This window comes from Cataglyphis hispanica, chromosome 3 (assembly GCF_021464435.1).
Source record: "Cataglyphis hispanica isolate Lineage 1 chromosome 3, ULB_Chis1_1.0, whole genome shotgun sequence".
Classification (NCBI taxonomy): Eukaryota; Metazoa; Arthropoda; class Insecta; order Hymenoptera; family Formicidae; genus Cataglyphis; species Cataglyphis hispanica.
In genome coordinates this window covers 10,011,963-10,029,441 of record NC_065956.1, presented here as the reverse complement: position 1 = coordinate 10,029,441, position 17,479 = coordinate 10,011,963, and the positions used below count along the sequence as shown (strand labels likewise).

General features: G+C 29.5%; 4 protein-coding genes across 7 annotated transcripts; 1 reads left to right on the top strand and 3 right to left on the bottom strand.

Moving 5' to 3' along the window:
- Positions 1-342: 342 nt before the first annotated feature.
- Positions 343-12,859, bottom strand: LOC126859305 (acyl carrier protein, mitochondrial). 3 transcript variants are annotated; one of them, XM_050610442.1, is made up of 5 exons: positions 12,850-12,859; positions 2,355-2,624; positions 1,377-1,493; positions 1,208-1,306; positions 343-683 (listed from the first exon to the last, which is right to left on the bottom strand). In XM_050610442.1, exons 2-5 carry the CDS (start codon positions 2,511-2,513, stop codon positions 504-506), a joined length of 555 nt encoding a protein of 184 aa, XP_050466399.1. In that variant the 5' UTR covers positions 2,514-2,624; positions 12,850-12,859; the 3' UTR covers positions 343-503. The 3 variants fall into 3 exon arrangements, with proteins under 3 accessions (XP_050466399.1, XP_050466398.1, XP_050466397.1); XM_050610441.1 differs by lacking the exon at positions 1,208-1,306; XM_050610440.1 differs by lacking the exon at positions 1,377-1,493 and having other exon boundaries at positions 1,208-1,333.
- LOC126859227 (TBC1 domain family member 9) lies at positions 2,608-13,875 on the top strand. Of its 2 annotated transcripts, none has more exons than XM_050610283.1 (19): positions 2,608-2,721; positions 7,652-7,818; positions 8,346-8,519; positions 8,603-8,699; positions 8,767-8,956; positions 9,136-9,212; positions 9,318-9,374; positions 9,460-9,664; positions 9,764-9,966; positions 10,061-10,350; positions 10,426-10,629; positions 10,901-11,232; positions 11,390-11,545; positions 11,685-11,870; positions 11,952-12,140; positions 12,481-12,646; positions 12,736-13,071; positions 13,175-13,293; positions 13,372-13,875. In XM_050610283.1, exons 3-19 carry the CDS (start codon positions 8,411-8,413, stop codon positions 13,588-13,590), a joined length of 3,135 nt encoding a protein of 1,044 aa, XP_050466240.1. In that variant the 5' UTR covers positions 2,608-2,721; positions 7,652-7,818; positions 8,346-8,410; the 3' UTR covers positions 13,591-13,875. The 2 variants fall into 2 exon arrangements, with proteins under 2 accessions (XP_050466240.1, XP_050466239.1); XM_050610282.1 differs by lacking the exon at positions 2,608-2,721 and adding an exon at positions 6,408-6,802.
- Positions 2,962-6,258, bottom strand: LOC126859247 (KIF-binding protein). Its single transcript, XM_050610331.1, has 3 exons — positions 6,048-6,258; positions 5,454-5,727; positions 2,962-5,347 (listed from the first exon to the last, which is right to left on the bottom strand). The coding sequence occupies exon 3, from the start codon at positions 5,151-5,153 to the stop codon at positions 3,333-3,335; it is 1,821 nt and encodes a 606-aa protein (XP_050466288.1). The 5' UTR covers positions 5,154-5,347; positions 5,454-5,727; positions 6,048-6,258; the 3' UTR covers positions 2,962-3,332.
- A 2,206-nt stretch (positions 13,876-16,081) lies between the features above and the next one.
- Positions 16,082-17,263, bottom strand: LOC126848114 (40S ribosomal protein S21). The gene is made up of 4 exons (XM_050588706.1): positions 17,156-17,263; positions 17,000-17,059; positions 16,457-16,592; positions 16,082-16,205 (listed from the first exon to the last, which is right to left on the bottom strand). Exons 2-4 carry the CDS (start codon positions 17,047-17,049, stop codon positions 16,140-16,142), a joined length of 252 nt encoding a protein of 83 aa, XP_050444663.1. The 5' UTR covers positions 17,050-17,059; positions 17,156-17,263; the 3' UTR covers positions 16,082-16,139.
- Between the last annotated feature and the right edge of the window lie 216 nt (positions 17,264-17,479).

Sequence of the window (17,479 nt, the reverse complement as noted above, 5' to 3'; positions counted from 1 at the left end):
TTTAAATCATTAACTAATTGAATTGGAATGATTTATTTCTGAAAAAAGTCAAAATCAAAATATAAATAGGAAAAAATTTATATTATATTTTTTAATAAACTTAATTATAAGGTCATGGTTGCATAAATAATTGCAATTTTTAAATTTTTAAATTCTATATATATGGGTTACATATACTATTACAGGATAAGAATGCTAACTGTACTATCAAATTACTATATAATCATAAATAAATCTGTGTTTGTATATATATATATATATATATATATATATATATATATATATAATTTTTCTTTTTTTTTATATATCTTAGAATTCTTTGGGATATTCATGTAATAGAAATTGGATGTAACAATTCGCTTAAGTTTTATTCACATTATGATGGTTTGTCTATATACAGAAAAAACAATGACGGCAGCAAAGTAAGACGTTGATCTGTTATTTCCAGTTGAAACAACAGCAGATGTTGACTAAACACGTACATATGAATAATATAAGGCGTATTACTCGTACACGTCTTCCTTGTCTGCGACATAGCGCACTATATCCTTGGGTCTTAATAACCTCTGAGCATCCATATCTGGAATTTCGAAACCAAATTCGTCTTCCATCGCCATTATAATTTCCACATGATCCAAAGAATCTAGACCTAGATCGTCCATAAAATGCGACTCCAAGTTCAGCTAAGAAAAATATAACATATTATTATTAAGATTTTATTACATGTATGGGCTTCCTGCACAACTGACATGTCTTAAGAATCAGTAAAACTGATTAACCCAAATATAAAAAAGATAAATATTTAAATATGCGTAAAATAATTTAAGAGAGTGATAAATATTTCTGATAAGTTTTGATTTTGATAAATATTTTTTTACATTTTTTTTTTAATGTGTGATAATTATTATATTCAATTAGCAATAACTAATAATAAAGATAGGGGATTTATATTCACATGTCAATATATATGCAGACGCCACGATCAAGCAAGGTGTTAACCAACTAGTCTTTGTTTTAAGAGCTATTTTTAAAGATATTTCAATTAATTATAATGCTATCGTATATGTAGAAAATAATATCAATTATTAATCTTAACATTGAAAAGCTATGTATATAATTTAAAAGTCAATATGTTTGCCAATATATTATATAGAATTTATTGCTCTATTGATTGAATATATTGAGAATATTAATCTCTGGTAGATACCTTCGCGGTTTCAACTTTGTCATAAAGTTTGAGAACCAAGAGCACCCGCTGACTGATAATGTCAAGGGTTAGCGGATCCTTATGGCTGTAGTGGCGTACCTGCTTGATGCGTGTGTCCCTTAAACCCTGTAAAATTTTTCCCATAAAAAAATATTTATATTTATGTAACCTTTTCTGTGATGCCTTCATTATAAGCAGCCACAGCTTTCAATACACGTTCTTCAATATCCTTAATTGATTTTGGTTTCGCTTTAACTTCTTGACAATATCCACGATTGCACTTCACCTGCATTTATCATAATTTAAATAATTTTGAGTTTTTTATATAATATTTACTTAAAAGATTATTTTATGAAAGAACCTATCTGCATATGTATTTTTCACTGAAGATATAAAGCTTTTGTAAACAAAAAGTTGATTGCATATTATTTATCACATATAATAAAATTTTATTATAATTATTATAAATGTAACGATAGAATAAATAAGAATTTGTTAAATAGATTACAATGTGAAAATAATAAAAATTAAATATAATTTAATAGTGAAAAATTGAATCAAATATCCAAATTTGAAATTATTTCAGGACAAGAAAATGATTTATCAATGCTATTATATAGTAACTTGAACGATTATTTCTAAGTTTTAATCTTTCTATAAATTCTAATCTCCTTCTTCATTTGCATTTTCTAGAATATATATTCTTTCTACAATATACATATGCATTTTGAGTATATGTATATACATATACACATGTTTATAGCTAGATCTATTTTGCATGTTCTTTCAATCTTCTTTTTTTCTTTTTTTTAGCAATGTTCAAGTTCAAGTTCAAGTTATATACTTATTTTACTTAAGAACGCAGGAGATGTAACATAATGTAACTGAATAAAATTGATTTTTTTAGACTGCAGGAATTCAAGGAAGCGCAGCTAAAGCGTACAGGAAACTATCAAACTACAAAATTGTATTAGCGGTCAATCGACAAATCCGATATTCTACGCGACGATTCCGATCAATTCCAACATCGCTGTATCTCGATAAATACGTCAGGCCTTCAGTTACATAATTTTACAAAATAACGCGCTGCGCAGAGATTCGCGTGGTGGAAGTTCGTGTGTCACGACTCGAGTACGATGTCCGTTACCTGCGATACAAGTGAGGTTCGCGCAAGGCAGTGCAACAGCCTCTGTTCATGTCGTATCTGAAAAAATGTACTGCTCGCGCAACGCAACCGACTGCTGATCGAGTTCCTGAGACAGCCGGCGTTCCTCGTTAATAAACGAGCACATGTCAGAGATGCCATTTTCACTTAACGACAAACGAACGAGAAATAACGACGGCGACAACGAAACGTTTCCTGCGGTTGGATCTGCTCCAGATTGCTCTAACTCTGCAACAATACCGCCACCACCGCACCGGATATCAAGTTGCGAATATTTGTAGCACGTAGTGACATCTACTTTCTTTATCATTCTTATCAGCCGAGAAACAATGACGCGATAATCGACGCGGTAAGTTTTATATATTTTTATTTTTAGACATCAAAAATCGTTCTCTGTATAATTTTTTTATGCAATTATGACCATGTTAGGCATGCAATTAGTATTTAAAATAGTATGAAATAAGTATATATAAAAGAGACGTAGCATTTTTTATTATAAAAATTATTTATAGTTACAGTTACTTTTTAAATGTAATGAAGAATAAAAAATTATTAAAAATAAATACAAGTATATATATTTGTGTCTATCTCTATTTATGTTACTATTATTATAATGTTATTAATCAAACCTAGTTTAAATATCGATCAATATAATCAAGTACTAAAAAGAAGTAATATAACTCTTTCATAGCATCTTAAACATATCTTTAATATGGCAATTGCAATTATGTGTAATTATGTATATACAAACATATATATAATTGTATTGTTTTATGTATCAGTATGTATGTGTTGCATATATAATAACAAGTGAGTATTTCAAAAATACATGCAATATATATTTCCACAATTATATACTGTCTCGTGCATTTTTAATCTTGCTCAAACATTATCATATATATTTCATACATAAGAAAAAGTATAACAAAATATCTTTATACAGAAAAAAGGAAAACAAAATTATTGTTTTAACTGTTGTCTCAATCTATCTAATGTAAGCGGCAGTAGAGTGACGAATTCCTTAGATAATTTTATAAATTCGTATTTTTTGAATTCCTCTTGAATTTCTGGATGCTTATCATAATAATTAACAACAAATGAATAAGCCTCAAGACTCTTCTGTATGTTTTCTATCTTTTGTTCTAAGACGGAAGTTATGATTTTATTAAATAGTCTTCCAATGTGGAAGTAAGAGTACAACGCCTGATAAAGTTCGTCGTACAAGAAAGATGCAACGCCATCATTGGATTCTCTCATCTCCAAAGAATTTACATACAATTGATAGTGCTTTATACTATTTCTCGCCAAGCGTTCGATTTTAGCTGTCATCTGATCTGTCGGCTTTTCATTGAGGGCTTGCAAACGATCGATTTTTATATCTAAGATCTCTGAATACGTTTCCGCCAATTCCAGCCAGATTTCTCGACAAATAACTCGATAAAATCGTGGACTTAGTCCCTGACTGACTTCTTCCAAAGTGTTTATCCGCCTTTTGTGCATTTTTGCCTGCCTGTCTTCGTTCTCTTCATAAAATGCTAAATACTTATATGCTTGAGACATGTCTTGTGCAATATGTGCATAATCTGATGCATGATTCTCAAAACTATAATACAGCTTTGCCTTATTTAGCCATTTCCGAACATTCAAAAATACTGGTTTAGCATCATCAAAATCTAATAGATACTTATCTGTAATCTCACTTATAATTACTTCCAATTCTGGTTCTAAATCTACGAATTTTGGGTTCTCTATGGTTTCGCTTGCATGAGAGCTTTTGCAAACTTCATTGGAAACTTCTACATGCTTTGAATCGTTTGACTCATCCTCCTGCTCAGCTTTTTTCATTAATCTTTCCTTAGATGTACTTAGGAGAGCAATACCATACTTTGCCCAACATCTAGCAACATCTGCTGATCTATGAAAATAATTTTCGTATTCTGCAGCCAGGGTCTCACTCATTTCCTTAGTGTCCTTTGCTTTCAAGATCTCTGAGTATTTTTCTAATACACAGGATGCTGCAGCTAGATGATGCCTTGCTTGTGGAAATTTATCATTTTCTATAAAATATTGAGATATTGTCGCAGCATTTAAGGCCCACTCGACATAATCCAAATCTTGCGTTATCTTATTTTGGCTCAATTGCTTACTCAGTGTTCTGTGACAATACAATGCAAAATTACATTTGTCACCCAACTCACGGCATACCTGTGCCAAATAATACAATGTTAATGTATGGAGCTTCTCGAGAATATTCTTAGCACTTAAGTCGCCTTCTATCTCCTGAATACCCATGATGGTCACCATATGAACAGGATCAAATTGAACATCTTTTATAAACTTATTATACATGTTTTCTGCTTGCTCTAAGTAATCTCTAGCTTCCCGATATGAGCCCTGTTGTGCATAAATTATACCCATTTGATTATTAGCACTTATAGCTGGTAAAATGCCTTCAGGCGTCAGTTTGCATTCTTCTAATAAATTGATACACCTCATGAAATATTCTTTGGCTATTTCCATATCCTGCACATCAGCTTGTAAGATGCCTATATTTAAGTGAGTTATTGCAATCATTACAGTGCAGAAAGTCTGTTTGGTAAGCACATCCAGTATCTCCAACAAAATTTCTATAGCTTTACATTTTCTTTCATAAAGTTGATTTGGATCACAATTTGCTTCATGTTCCTTCATCAATGCCTGAGCCTCTTGATATTTTTCTTTTACCCACAATTGTGGGTAATCGGTTATTCCAAAACTATTATCCATTTTATTATCAGACATAATTCAACCAAAAAAATCTGGCTTTTAATATTATATATATATATATATATATATATATTTTTTTTTTTTTTTTTTTCTCTTAGAGTGCCCGATAAAATTAGAGATTTTACATCCAAATTTGATTTTCAATTTAACTTAGAGATATTCAAGATGGCATAGATCAATTATAATCATAACTATTGCAGTGTCGGTTCCTAATGACAAAAATAATTATATTTATAAAACATTTATTTATTAAACATTTAAATATTATTTTCTGAAAACTATTAAGAAGCAATTAATAATTGCGCATAACCTTACCAATCAAAATTCGTACTCTTGTCTTATTAATAATAGGCAGTTCGAAACACAAGATCCTCACAATGTCATTGTATAATAAAACACTTGCCGTTTTGTTGTTTAAATACTGATTTGTGTGCTGTGCTCCGAAACTTTTTTAGTGTTTTATTGTTATAACCAAGAGCGGATTGTATTTACGAGTTTGATTGGCTACTATTGCTAATGGCAGCGCTCCATATAATAAATAGGTTTGTTCTTTTCTGTTCTAGCTAAAAAGAACAAACCTAAATTTTGCCTGCAGAGAGAGCCACAAAATTTATTAAATTTTTCTGAAAAAGTTTGTCCGTAATATGTATTGTATTAATTTTACAATCTACAATTATCTTATTGTTCTTTTTTAAATATTTATGCATCTATACACTATGCAATATTATATATATTTTACAAAACTACACGGTATCTTTATCTGTCTCCGTGCTTGAAAATTTAAATTAGGAAAGCCTGAGAATCATCAGCCAAGTTGTAGATGATCCCTTAAAATTGAAATCACAAAGAGGCTTTCATTTTAACTACAACTTGTAAAAGTTAAAAAAAAATTATCGACAACAACTTTACTGAAAAGAATCGTTTCTATATAGCTTTCTCCTTCTGTCTCTTTAACTCAGTTTTAATAACATCACAGGATTTATATTAGAAATTTATTTTAATATATAAAAGCGTCTTGCGTTATAAATCTCGTGTTATCGACATTTCGTGCACATAACGCAATTCCGAAACTGCACATTACGCGTTACCAGTATAAAAACATTCGTGAACATTGGCTACGTAATTCAATATCCAGATTTCTATATCCACAGAGGGCGTTTTCAAGGATCTCCACAGCTTCATATATATATATATATATATATATATATATATATATATATATATATATAAAATTATATATACATATATATAAAATAAAGTTGTGGGGATCACGCAAGATCGGGCCGTGACGTGACGTCTCTCAGGCTTTTCTCTGATATCAGTGACATCGGTAACGTTATCTCCGCGTAGTGACATTTGACCGTTATCGCGTGGCGAGCGTGCATTCCTCGCGAGTGATAGTCTGGCAATTCGAAGAGCACAGCTGATGACGGTCGCGCAAACAGGAAGAATCGATCTGTCATCGTGCAGTTTGTGTTTATCTTGGTCTAGAGTATTTCTTTTTTCTTCACGAAACGAACGACGTCGTTGATACTTTTACGAATAAAGTCTCAGATAAGTGTGCACATACCGCGTTGTCTCGTTAGTGCCATATGTACTTCGTCGACAACGTTGGTCGATATGTGGGTGAAGCCGCAAGAAGTGCTGCTCGCCAACGCATTCTGGTAAAGTCACACACTTTACATTTTCTGATTATATTCCGACCGGCAACGTCGTCGATTATATCGTATCAAATTGTCGATCCGATTATTAAGGCGGTCATTAACGACTCTGAAAACCTAAACAGATCGTTAAATGGTAATCGGCGAACTTGACGGCACGACGCACGACTGCTCCGAATGTTTACATTGTGTCAAAAGACAGAAGACGAGAAGTTTCCTGTCACGGAGCTCGAACGCTGCGCGACTTTTTATCGCGTCACAATTCGATAAAGTTAATTATCCGTTGTTTATTAGCTCATAAATAAGGTCTCTTTGAGATAAGCAGAAAATATATTATCGGTCATTAACACCGTAACGAAATTATATTTTTAACTGTGTAAACAACGGTAAATGTTAGCATAAAAATGTATATATATTACAAATATGATGTCGTTTTTTGTCACAGAAGTATCTGGTCATGTTTGATAAGCGACATTGAAATCAATTCGTATCCAAATGTGCATTGTCTCAATAACAAATATTAACATTATTGTGGCTAATAAGCGTTAATAAACCTTAGTAACTATGATTAATAATAATTAGATAGAACATCTGCTAAAGAAAAGAGAATATGTATTTTATGAGTTTATTTATATTTAAATTACATAATATACTATGACAATTAATTTTTGATTAGCTAGATGGTATTAATTAATTTTTAGTTTATTGAGAAAATTTCTTTATTTTAATTATGTTCTAAAATGTAAATACACAATTATTTTAAAGACTCTTGTTTACTTTTTTTTAAGATAAATGAAATATATTTGATACATATAATAATAAAATAGAGTTACTTGTTATTTTCCAATATAGGATTACTGAGCAGGCAACCGTATATTTTGTTTTACAATGTCGCAAGGGACATGGGAAAGCAAAAGGTCTTACCTCTATATTGGTGGGCACATTGGATACTGTCTTTGACACTAAACCACCACCTTTTAGAATTCTTCATCAAACACCTTCATCAGAAGTTTATTGGGGTAATGTATTATAATCAAATTTTTAAAATTATAGTTGATAGATAAAACAATTTAGAAAAATATTTGTAAAATATTGTAAAATATTGTAAAATTGTAAAATAATTTAGAAAATAAATAGACAAAGAATAGGAAAAGAAAAGAAAAATAGTTTTTTATAAACATAACTTTAATCAAATTGTATAATCATATATATAATTATTATTGCCTTGTTTTTACACATATATTGTATGTAAATTTTAGAAGATGTAAAGTCAAGGGCAACACATACATTCAATAAATATACATAGAAGCATTGTTTTACTAGAAGTGATAGTAACACAGTAACTGATAGTCACCACTAGCATAAATAAATGTCTGTTATGTAAAAAGCAGATGTTGGAGAACTAAGTTCAATATTCTCTTTCACCTATACTTAGTTTTGAAATCTATGTACTTATTACTTCAGGAAATTACAGAAAACATAGATTTAATCTTCATTTTAAGCAGCTTAAATATTTAATATGTCTCTTTTTATTGAAAATATATAGAGGTGGCATGTTCTTTGACTCGCGAAGAAATTTTGCAAGATTGGGAATGGCTCCATACAAATTTAATGACTACGCTTACATCGTTCGATACCGAGGAAGAGATAACGGAATTCGTTTGTTGCAAAATCCAATCCATAATAGCAAATAGCATTCCAGATTCTCAATTTGCGGATGGTAGAATCATTAATTGTTATGTAAATCTGTATAAGAATGTAATTATAAATGTACATAAAATTGAATATTACTATTGCTTGCAGAAGAAGATCCAGAATCTTTTAAAACTGTGTCTTTTAAATTCCATCAATTGTTCAATATACCCAAGGAGGATAAATTGGTCAATTATTATTCATGCAGGTCTTTAAATTTCAAATACATAAAAATTATATAAACATATATTATTAAACGATAATTTTTCTTTTAGTTACTGGAAATCTCGATTACCTAGACAAGGATGGCTTTATTTGTCTGTAAATCACATGTGCTTTTATGCTTACATATTAGCAAGAGAAACAAAATTGACTGTAAGATGGACAGATATTACTGAATTGAGCAAAACTAATTCCCTTCTTGTTCCAGACAGTATACGTGTTGTAACACGTGACAATAAAGAGGTAAACATTAATATGCATTTCTTTACATTTTTGTACATTATTATTACATATATGATTATTTTATACATTATATTATATATATATATATATATATATATATATATATATATATATATATATATATGATATGTTCTGTACGGTAGTCCATCAACTTTAACATTCTTTCTTCTATGTTGCAGCATTATTTTTCTATGTTTTTACATAAATCTGAAACGTATTCATTAATGGAACAATTGACCAATATTGCTATGAAAAGGTATTTGAAAGGTTATTTCTAACTTTTAATGTATAGAAAATATTTAAGCGGATATTTATCTTTATATATTCTATTAATATCGATTTTTACTCATATTTTTCTTAGGCTCATTGATGAAAAAAGTGGATTCAATGAAGATAGAGACTTATTGAATAAATTAAGGTATATTTTGGTATAATTTTAGTTACATTTCTTTTCAAATTTGCAAATTGGATTAGAATAAACATTGAATTAATTTTTAATTTAGCAAAAATGTGCCTAAGAAACCATCTTTCTTGAAGAGGGATCTTGATGCACGTGCACATTCAGAGGCATATAGACTTCAATTTAGGTTGCCAGGAATTGAAAAGTTGGACGGTAGCATCGATGCAACTCTATGGACTCCATATAATAAGAGATATGTCTGGGGAAAGATATATCTATCTCAAAATTATATGTGCTTTGAAAGTAGAGTAAATATCTAAATAGCATTAAAAAGCATTATAAAACTGGTTATAGATATTATACAATATTTACTTGTTATATATTATATATTTGCATTATTTATCTAGGTAAGAAGACAAGTCAGTTTAGTTATACCTCTGAGGGAAGTGACACTCGTTGAACCAGCGGAAAATCAGTCTAGTACAGGAGCGGATAAGTCAATATTGGTTACGACGACGCGTTCTTCGTTTCTATTCGCTCAAATACATGATAGAGATTTTGTTGTGCAAAAGATCTCCGAACTCCTAGCAAAGTCCAAACTCAATTACATGTATGTTTGCATTACAGCGCGTTATTTTCTAAATGATATATAATACAGATATGCAAGTACATGAATTGCAATCTTGTTACACGCTTTGTTATAGAACTAAAGATAGCATATGTGCATCAAATTCCTCAAACAGTAACATTAGCAACTGTGAAGAAGTGAAACCTTTAGAACAATGGAAGCCTCAACCTCCATTGATGACACTTTTTAAAGCTCCATTGACCACTGAAGCTGCATTGAAGCAAGAAGCTAAAGAAAAACAATGGGAACTTCATTTTGCAGAATATGGAAGGGGAATAACAATGTACAGGACTACGGAAACGTCGAAACTCATTATCCAAGGAATACCGCAGTCACTTAGAGGGGAAGTTTGGCTAACTTTTTCTGGTAAGATATAAGTAGTTCGTTATATCAAATAATTATGTGAACTTTTTCTAATACAAAAAAAATGTTTTATTATAGGTGCTTTAAATGAAAAGGCAATGAATCCAGATTTATATAAATCCCTTGTCGAACAAGCTCTTGGTAAATCGTGTCAAGCAAATGAAGAAATCGAAAGAGATTTGCATCGATCGTTACCAGAACATCCCGCTTTTCAGTCCGATACTGGAATCAGTGCGCTACGAAGGGTGCTTTCCGCTTATGCATGGCGAAATCCTCAAATTGGTAAGTTCGATTATTTTTTATCTCTCTTCATATGATATAATGATTTTAAACATCCAGAACTAAACTATTTAATTATAAAAAAATTATATAAGTTTTTATATATTTAGTTATTAAATATTAATTTATCGAGAATCAATGTCTTAAAATAAAATATAAAAATATTTCTTAACATTTATGTTTAGAAATAATTATATAATTTAATGATATTGTCAATAGCAAGTGCCTATAGCAAATTATACGAGTAAAGAATTTTTCATAAATCCTCTTGCAGGTTATTGTCAAGCAATGAACATAGTAGCTTCAGTTTTGCTAATCTATTGCTCTGAGGAATCAGCATTCTGGCAGTTATGCAATGTTTGTGAGTCATTACTACCTGATTACTATGACCGAAGAGTAGTTGGTGCTCTCGTTGATCAAGGTCTTTTAGAGGAATTGGCTGCCGAGCATTTGCCAATTTTACATGCCAAGTTACAAGAACTCGGTCTAATTAAAGTTATCTCATTATCTTGGTTTCTAACTATATTCTTGAGCGTCATGCCAACAAGTAGTGCAGTAAATATTATGGATTGTTTTTTCTATGATGGAGCAAAGGTTATTTTTCAGGTAAGAAATTTAATGAGAGACATATAATGTACCTCGTAAATTTTTGAGATATATTTTAAAACGAGACATTCCTCAATTTATTATAGTAAATTACATTTAATAACACTTATTAAATTATAATAGTAAAATTCAAAATAGATAATTTTTGTTGTATTAGATAGCATTGACAGTATTGGAATGGAATCAAGACAAGTTACTCACTTGTCGTGATGATGGAGAGGCTATGCAACTGTTGACAGATTACCTTGGTGGTGTTTATAACGACGAAGGTCCGATATTTCCTCGACCAGTTGATAGCACATTACCCAATAAGGCAAGAGAATATATAATACATACATAAGAGAATATATAATATATACATAATATATATAATACATACATTTTATTTCATATGTGTCTAGTATGATTGTATAACTATAATATAGCTAAAATATTTATTATATATATTGCAGAGTATATCTATCCAAACATTAATTTATGAAGCATACTCGAGATATGGATCTCTGACAATTGGTTGGATAGAAAGATTGCGCCTGAAGCACAGACTTAGGGTAGTTCAAAGTCTTGAAGATGGAATTGAAAAGAATGTAATCAGAAGCGTTATTGTTGACAAATATATGAAAATAGAAGAATTGCAGGTTATATGCAAATTATATTTTATAAACGAATTTTAGAATATGATCACATATAAATACTTGATTTATTATATGTGTTTATAGGAGTTATTAAGCTTAGTAAGAGAAGAACTAATGAGTCAACGAAAATCTGAACCTGATCGATACGATCCAACCCAACCGCCGTACGAAGCGTATAAAGTAGATTTCGATTTATTCAGAATATTATTCGGTGGTCTCTCTCCATGGGGAAAATGCACTCAGGCAGAGTCTCTCTCCGCTCGATTATTCCGCGTAAGTTCATCTTTTCTAAATTAACTTAATTTGACTTAATTAATAGCAATAAGTTTCTGTATAATTCAAAAGTTAAGCTTGTTCAACTTTATATTTTATGAGAATTAATTCTTTAACTGCAGCGCGCTTTATCTGAAAATCACCGTCCACTGTATGCCAAATGATAATTGCATACATATGACTTTCACAATCGATTTTCGAGAGCGTGTATACATGTTCATAAATTAAAGATTTTTACAGCTTCGATTTATATGTTTTTCGTAGCTAATGGTCAATTATGTGCAATATAAAATTAACATCAGTCCAGTATAGTGATAGTCATCTAAAAATATATTTTTAGTTATTGGACCGTAATCGCGACGGTCTACTAAACTTCCGGGAACTAGTGCAAGCTATAGGAATGACAGCAACAGCTGATCTGACACAAAGATTAAAACTATTATATACATTGCATTTGCCGCCGCTTCTTACACCTGCCGATTTCGAGTCACCAACACATTCGGCAGGTATTTAGGCCAAATATTCAGTAATATGTTTCTAATGATGTGGCACTTTTTGTTTACGTATGTATTGTATGTCGCTACTAATTGATTAGATGGAGCCGAAGTAGCGGCGGAAGCTACAGACTTCTTCGACAGCATGGAGCAGAGTGTAGCTTCCTTGGAAATGCCAATTAGCATGGCAGAAGAACCGACTACGGGCACTTTATCACGATCCACGAGTTTAAATAGCCAGCAGGGAGATCAATCATGGGAAGTTCAGAGTATGGGTAGCTTGCGTTCGATGATAGCGTCGAAGGACAGTCCGTTGGATCTTAAAACTGTGCCAAAAATGTCTCAAGGACATTTTATAGCCTTATGGAAAACTCTTTACGATATGTTCCCCGCACAACCCGAAGAACAAGAGACGTATCATTGTATTGCTTCCATAGGTAAGATATATATAACACATTGTTTTGTACATTTAAAAATCTTGGTTCGTAAAATACAATCTGTTTAATTGTAATGATATAAAATAATTAAAAAATCCCACAGGTACTCTTCTGCTCCAGTTAGGAGATGTTGGTAAAAAATTTTATGTAGAAAGAGAAGAATCTGAAGATAGCTTGCTTCTCGCGGCTTCTGCAGCTCAAACGTCTTCAATTATTCAAAGAGTATATATATATTTTATTGTACTGACAATTAATATTTTTTGTTACAAGTAGTATTTATTTATTTGGTACTTGTTTCAGTCACCTGATCGTAATGGAAATCCATCAAGTATAGCGTCATCTGCTGATCCCGATTGGTCGATAACTGTTGAGCAATTTTTGGCATCCGCTTTAACCGGCCAGGCCATAGTGGACTTTTTTAGTAAACGAACTGATCTCATGGAAGCTATGGCAACACTGAAGAATCGTAGATTCAATCGAGTTCATTCTTTATCAGACACTCCAACCCTGAATGGATGACATATGGTAATCAATGTGTAAGAGAATATAATATCTATATATTTCTCACAAATAATTGGTTCTTAGACAAATTGACAAAAAAAAAGATAGAAAATTGTTTAAGAAAAACACACATTTATATATTATTACTATCGAAAAATGGATTTTAATTTGAAATGGAACTCTTGCGCAAGTGACAATATCTAAACGATATTTATAATCGAAAAGTTGCATCAAGATTTGTGTAATTATTTTCTAAATTTTTGTTGATGAATTGTTTTGATAAACATCTTTTTTTTAATGAAATTATATGCAGCATTAAGTTTATTTTTAGTAATTTCTAAGATTCTCCTTTACAAGACAGGTTTAGTCATATTCCAATATACACATATGAAAAATATAATCCATAAAATATGCTTCATCTATTGCAGTATCAACAACGATAGTTTTATTATTAATTTTGAAAAATTTCTCAAGAGAATATACATTTAAGTATATAAATATTGGCCTACTTTATTAATCTGGTAAATATATAACGAGATGCGTCAATAGTAGTAAATACTCAGGGTAAAAGTTTAAAATCAGTTCCATTATTTTAAGATTATATATAAGCAATAAAAACTTTCAAGCATCTAATACTAACATGATATATATATATATATATATATATATATATATATATATATATATATATATATATATATATGCATATATGAGATGCATTTTTCCAACATTTATTATTGTTTACAGAAATATATCAAATAATTACAAAGAATGTAATATGTATAATAGAAAATATTGGATATATGTCAATAGTTATTTACTTATAAGTTTATTATTCTAAAATTTTGCTTTCAATGTTAAAAATTAAACTTTATGTTCAAATATTATAGAATATTAACATATTCAAGTATTATTTGCTTAACTATTTTATACAGAAATAAGTGGAGAAATATTAAGTATAGAACTAAAGAATAAAAAGTTATTTAGAGTGCAGCCATATATTTACTATAGATTTGTGAGCATTGCAAAATCCATCTTGCAACAATTATAGATTATAAATTCTTTATCTAGCAAATTTTAGCAAAACAGACAAAGATAATATGAAAATACATCAAACATGCTCCATAAGAATATGCTATGTTATCTCAAATAAATAAAAAAAGCAGAGCATTTTTTATGTCTCATTTGTGATCACAATATTAACTCAGAATTTGTCAAGTATACGCAATTAAAAATTATCTACAAAATTATTCTATAAACAATATATGGAAATAATGAAAATTCAGCTGCATACTATAAAATGAGATAACATAATGCAATTTTGATATACAGTATTATTCGAATTCTCTCTGATTGTTGTTCTCCCATAATACAAATTTTTGACTTATTCATAAAAAGTTTCAAAGTATCAGGATATGTAATTTTTTAGTTATATTCAATGTATGAATTTAGGATAACAGGTGAAAAAAAATTAAACAGAAAAGGTTTTTGAATATAAACTTTGTGATATGGGCAAACAATTTTTTTTTAATCTATTCAATTTTAAAGCTATGCGTATCTAAAATAATAATAATATGAAAAGTTTCAAATGATAATAATTAAGTAAAATGCATTGTATACTACATTGCCTAAAAATATTAAACTATTTGTTTCTTAAACAAATTTTTATAATATTCGCATATAATCAGGGCAATAAAACTTTATATAATTTTGCCCTTTATATTAGATAAGAATGGACTTTTATGTGATATAAAGAGTTGATTGATTACAATTCATCGAAAATAGCCAATTCCAATTGTATATGCCACAACACGATAATACATACATACTTGAATGATAATTTTTATTTTTATATAACTATATACATATATAGTTGAGAGAGAATATATTCACGCAAGCATAATTTTATGAATGTGATTCACAAGCGATAATATGACAGCTGACATATACAGAAATCTTATTATATCAATGTATTATATGTATATATAAATATTTCATACCTATTATATATAATTATGTGTAAAAATATTAAATAAATGTCATATATATATATATATACTATATACATCCATGGAGACAATGATTCGTCCCATTTAGATGAGACAAGTCAAATCTTAAAATTGCCTACATATATCATAAAAATTCATATCCTAACTTTTAGGGAAATCTCTTTATATAAAATGTTTGGAATTATGGTAGCCAATCATTTCTTTTTTTTCACGATATATATCTATTATTTTTCATATAGCGAGATGTGTAATGATATACTTAAATTTATTTTCTATAAATAATAGCAATTGTTAAAATCAAAATCTTGTATTAATTCTTTTTATAAAACTTTTCATTTTTTAAACATGATATATGAAATGCCTTTTATATTAACTTTGCAAATAATAAATAACTATATTATAAATATAATAAATAAATACATAATAAATATAATATAATAAATAAATAACTACCTGTAATTCATATAAGGAATTGCAAGGAATCAAGAATATGAGAAAAATTTTATTTTATTTTTTTTTTAACTTTATTAGAAATTAGAACTGGCCATATAATTTATATTAGAAATTCTTCGGTAAAAGTCCATCCTTCTTTGTTAATCGTACTAAACAATCGTCTGATTCACCCTGTAAATGTAAGTTTAATATAAGTTTGTTATGTAAAAAAGTTACTATAAATTTATATCAATATCGTAACATTGATAATATATTCAATTTAATATCAAATAATATTAATATGATTCAATGTACAAATATTATGTTTCTTGGCTAATATAAAACTTTTGCCAAAATAGCCAAAGTGGTACTATTAATCAAGTCATATAATTGTTTATGTACATGTATATATATATATATATATAGAAATAATTTGTACATACCATACGACGGATTGCTCCACAGATTGCATACATCTTATGAGTATCAGTCATGCGTCCAGTTTCTGGATCGACGTCAGCCAATGTTAACTGTATCGATGCATGATCCTTGGCATGGATGATGCGATTGCTCGCAGAGCTGTAAAAGAACAAAGAAATATCTTCAAATGTATTTTTTCAAGGTAAATTTTATGCACTTTTTTATAATTTTTCCATTTTTTCTATTCTACAGATACATCTCTTTTATTTTCTATACAAAGATATAAGGTAGACGCATTGTTCGTTAAAAGGAATAAATTTCTGGAAAAGACTGACATTCTCTGTAATACCTTTAACCTAATAAATTTAACCTCACTTTATAGATAAATTACTATTTATTACACATTTTAAAATCGAAACTAAAATCGAATTAACTTTAAACTTTATTAACGAAAAGCGCATTGAAAAAGTTGATCTTGTGATTAAATATTTCAATATAAAATTTCATATTTGTTCTTTATAAAATTTACAAAAATTATTCGTAACCGAAATACACACGTGTCTTACCATTTTCGTGGGATGTACAAATCGACCAGAGTTCCCAAGTCGTTCTCCATTTTTTTATAACTGAAATAATATCGTAACACGGAGAATTAATATTTTCTTTCTTTATGCAGGAAAAATACAACTGTGTCAATTATTTAGCAAATATTTCTCGCTTACAGTCGGCGTGTGTTTCTCTCAATATGGCTATCGAATGAAAAGACCGCCGGATATATTCAATGACCGACGGTACTTTATCAGTCAATGGAGTGGTAAGATTCAAAAAGGACAAAGACAGGATTTTAAAAAAATAGAATTATATTACTTCGAGTTTTATTTTAGAGATTAGTGCGATAAATGAAAATTTATTAATTCATTTCATATTTTTCTTTTATCATTATTGAAGATAAATTCCTAAGAAAAAAAGCAGAGTTTACTCTATATATTCTTCTTGTTTCATGTCAAAACTGAAAGGTGCTGCCATCGCGTGGGAATTCGTGGCAA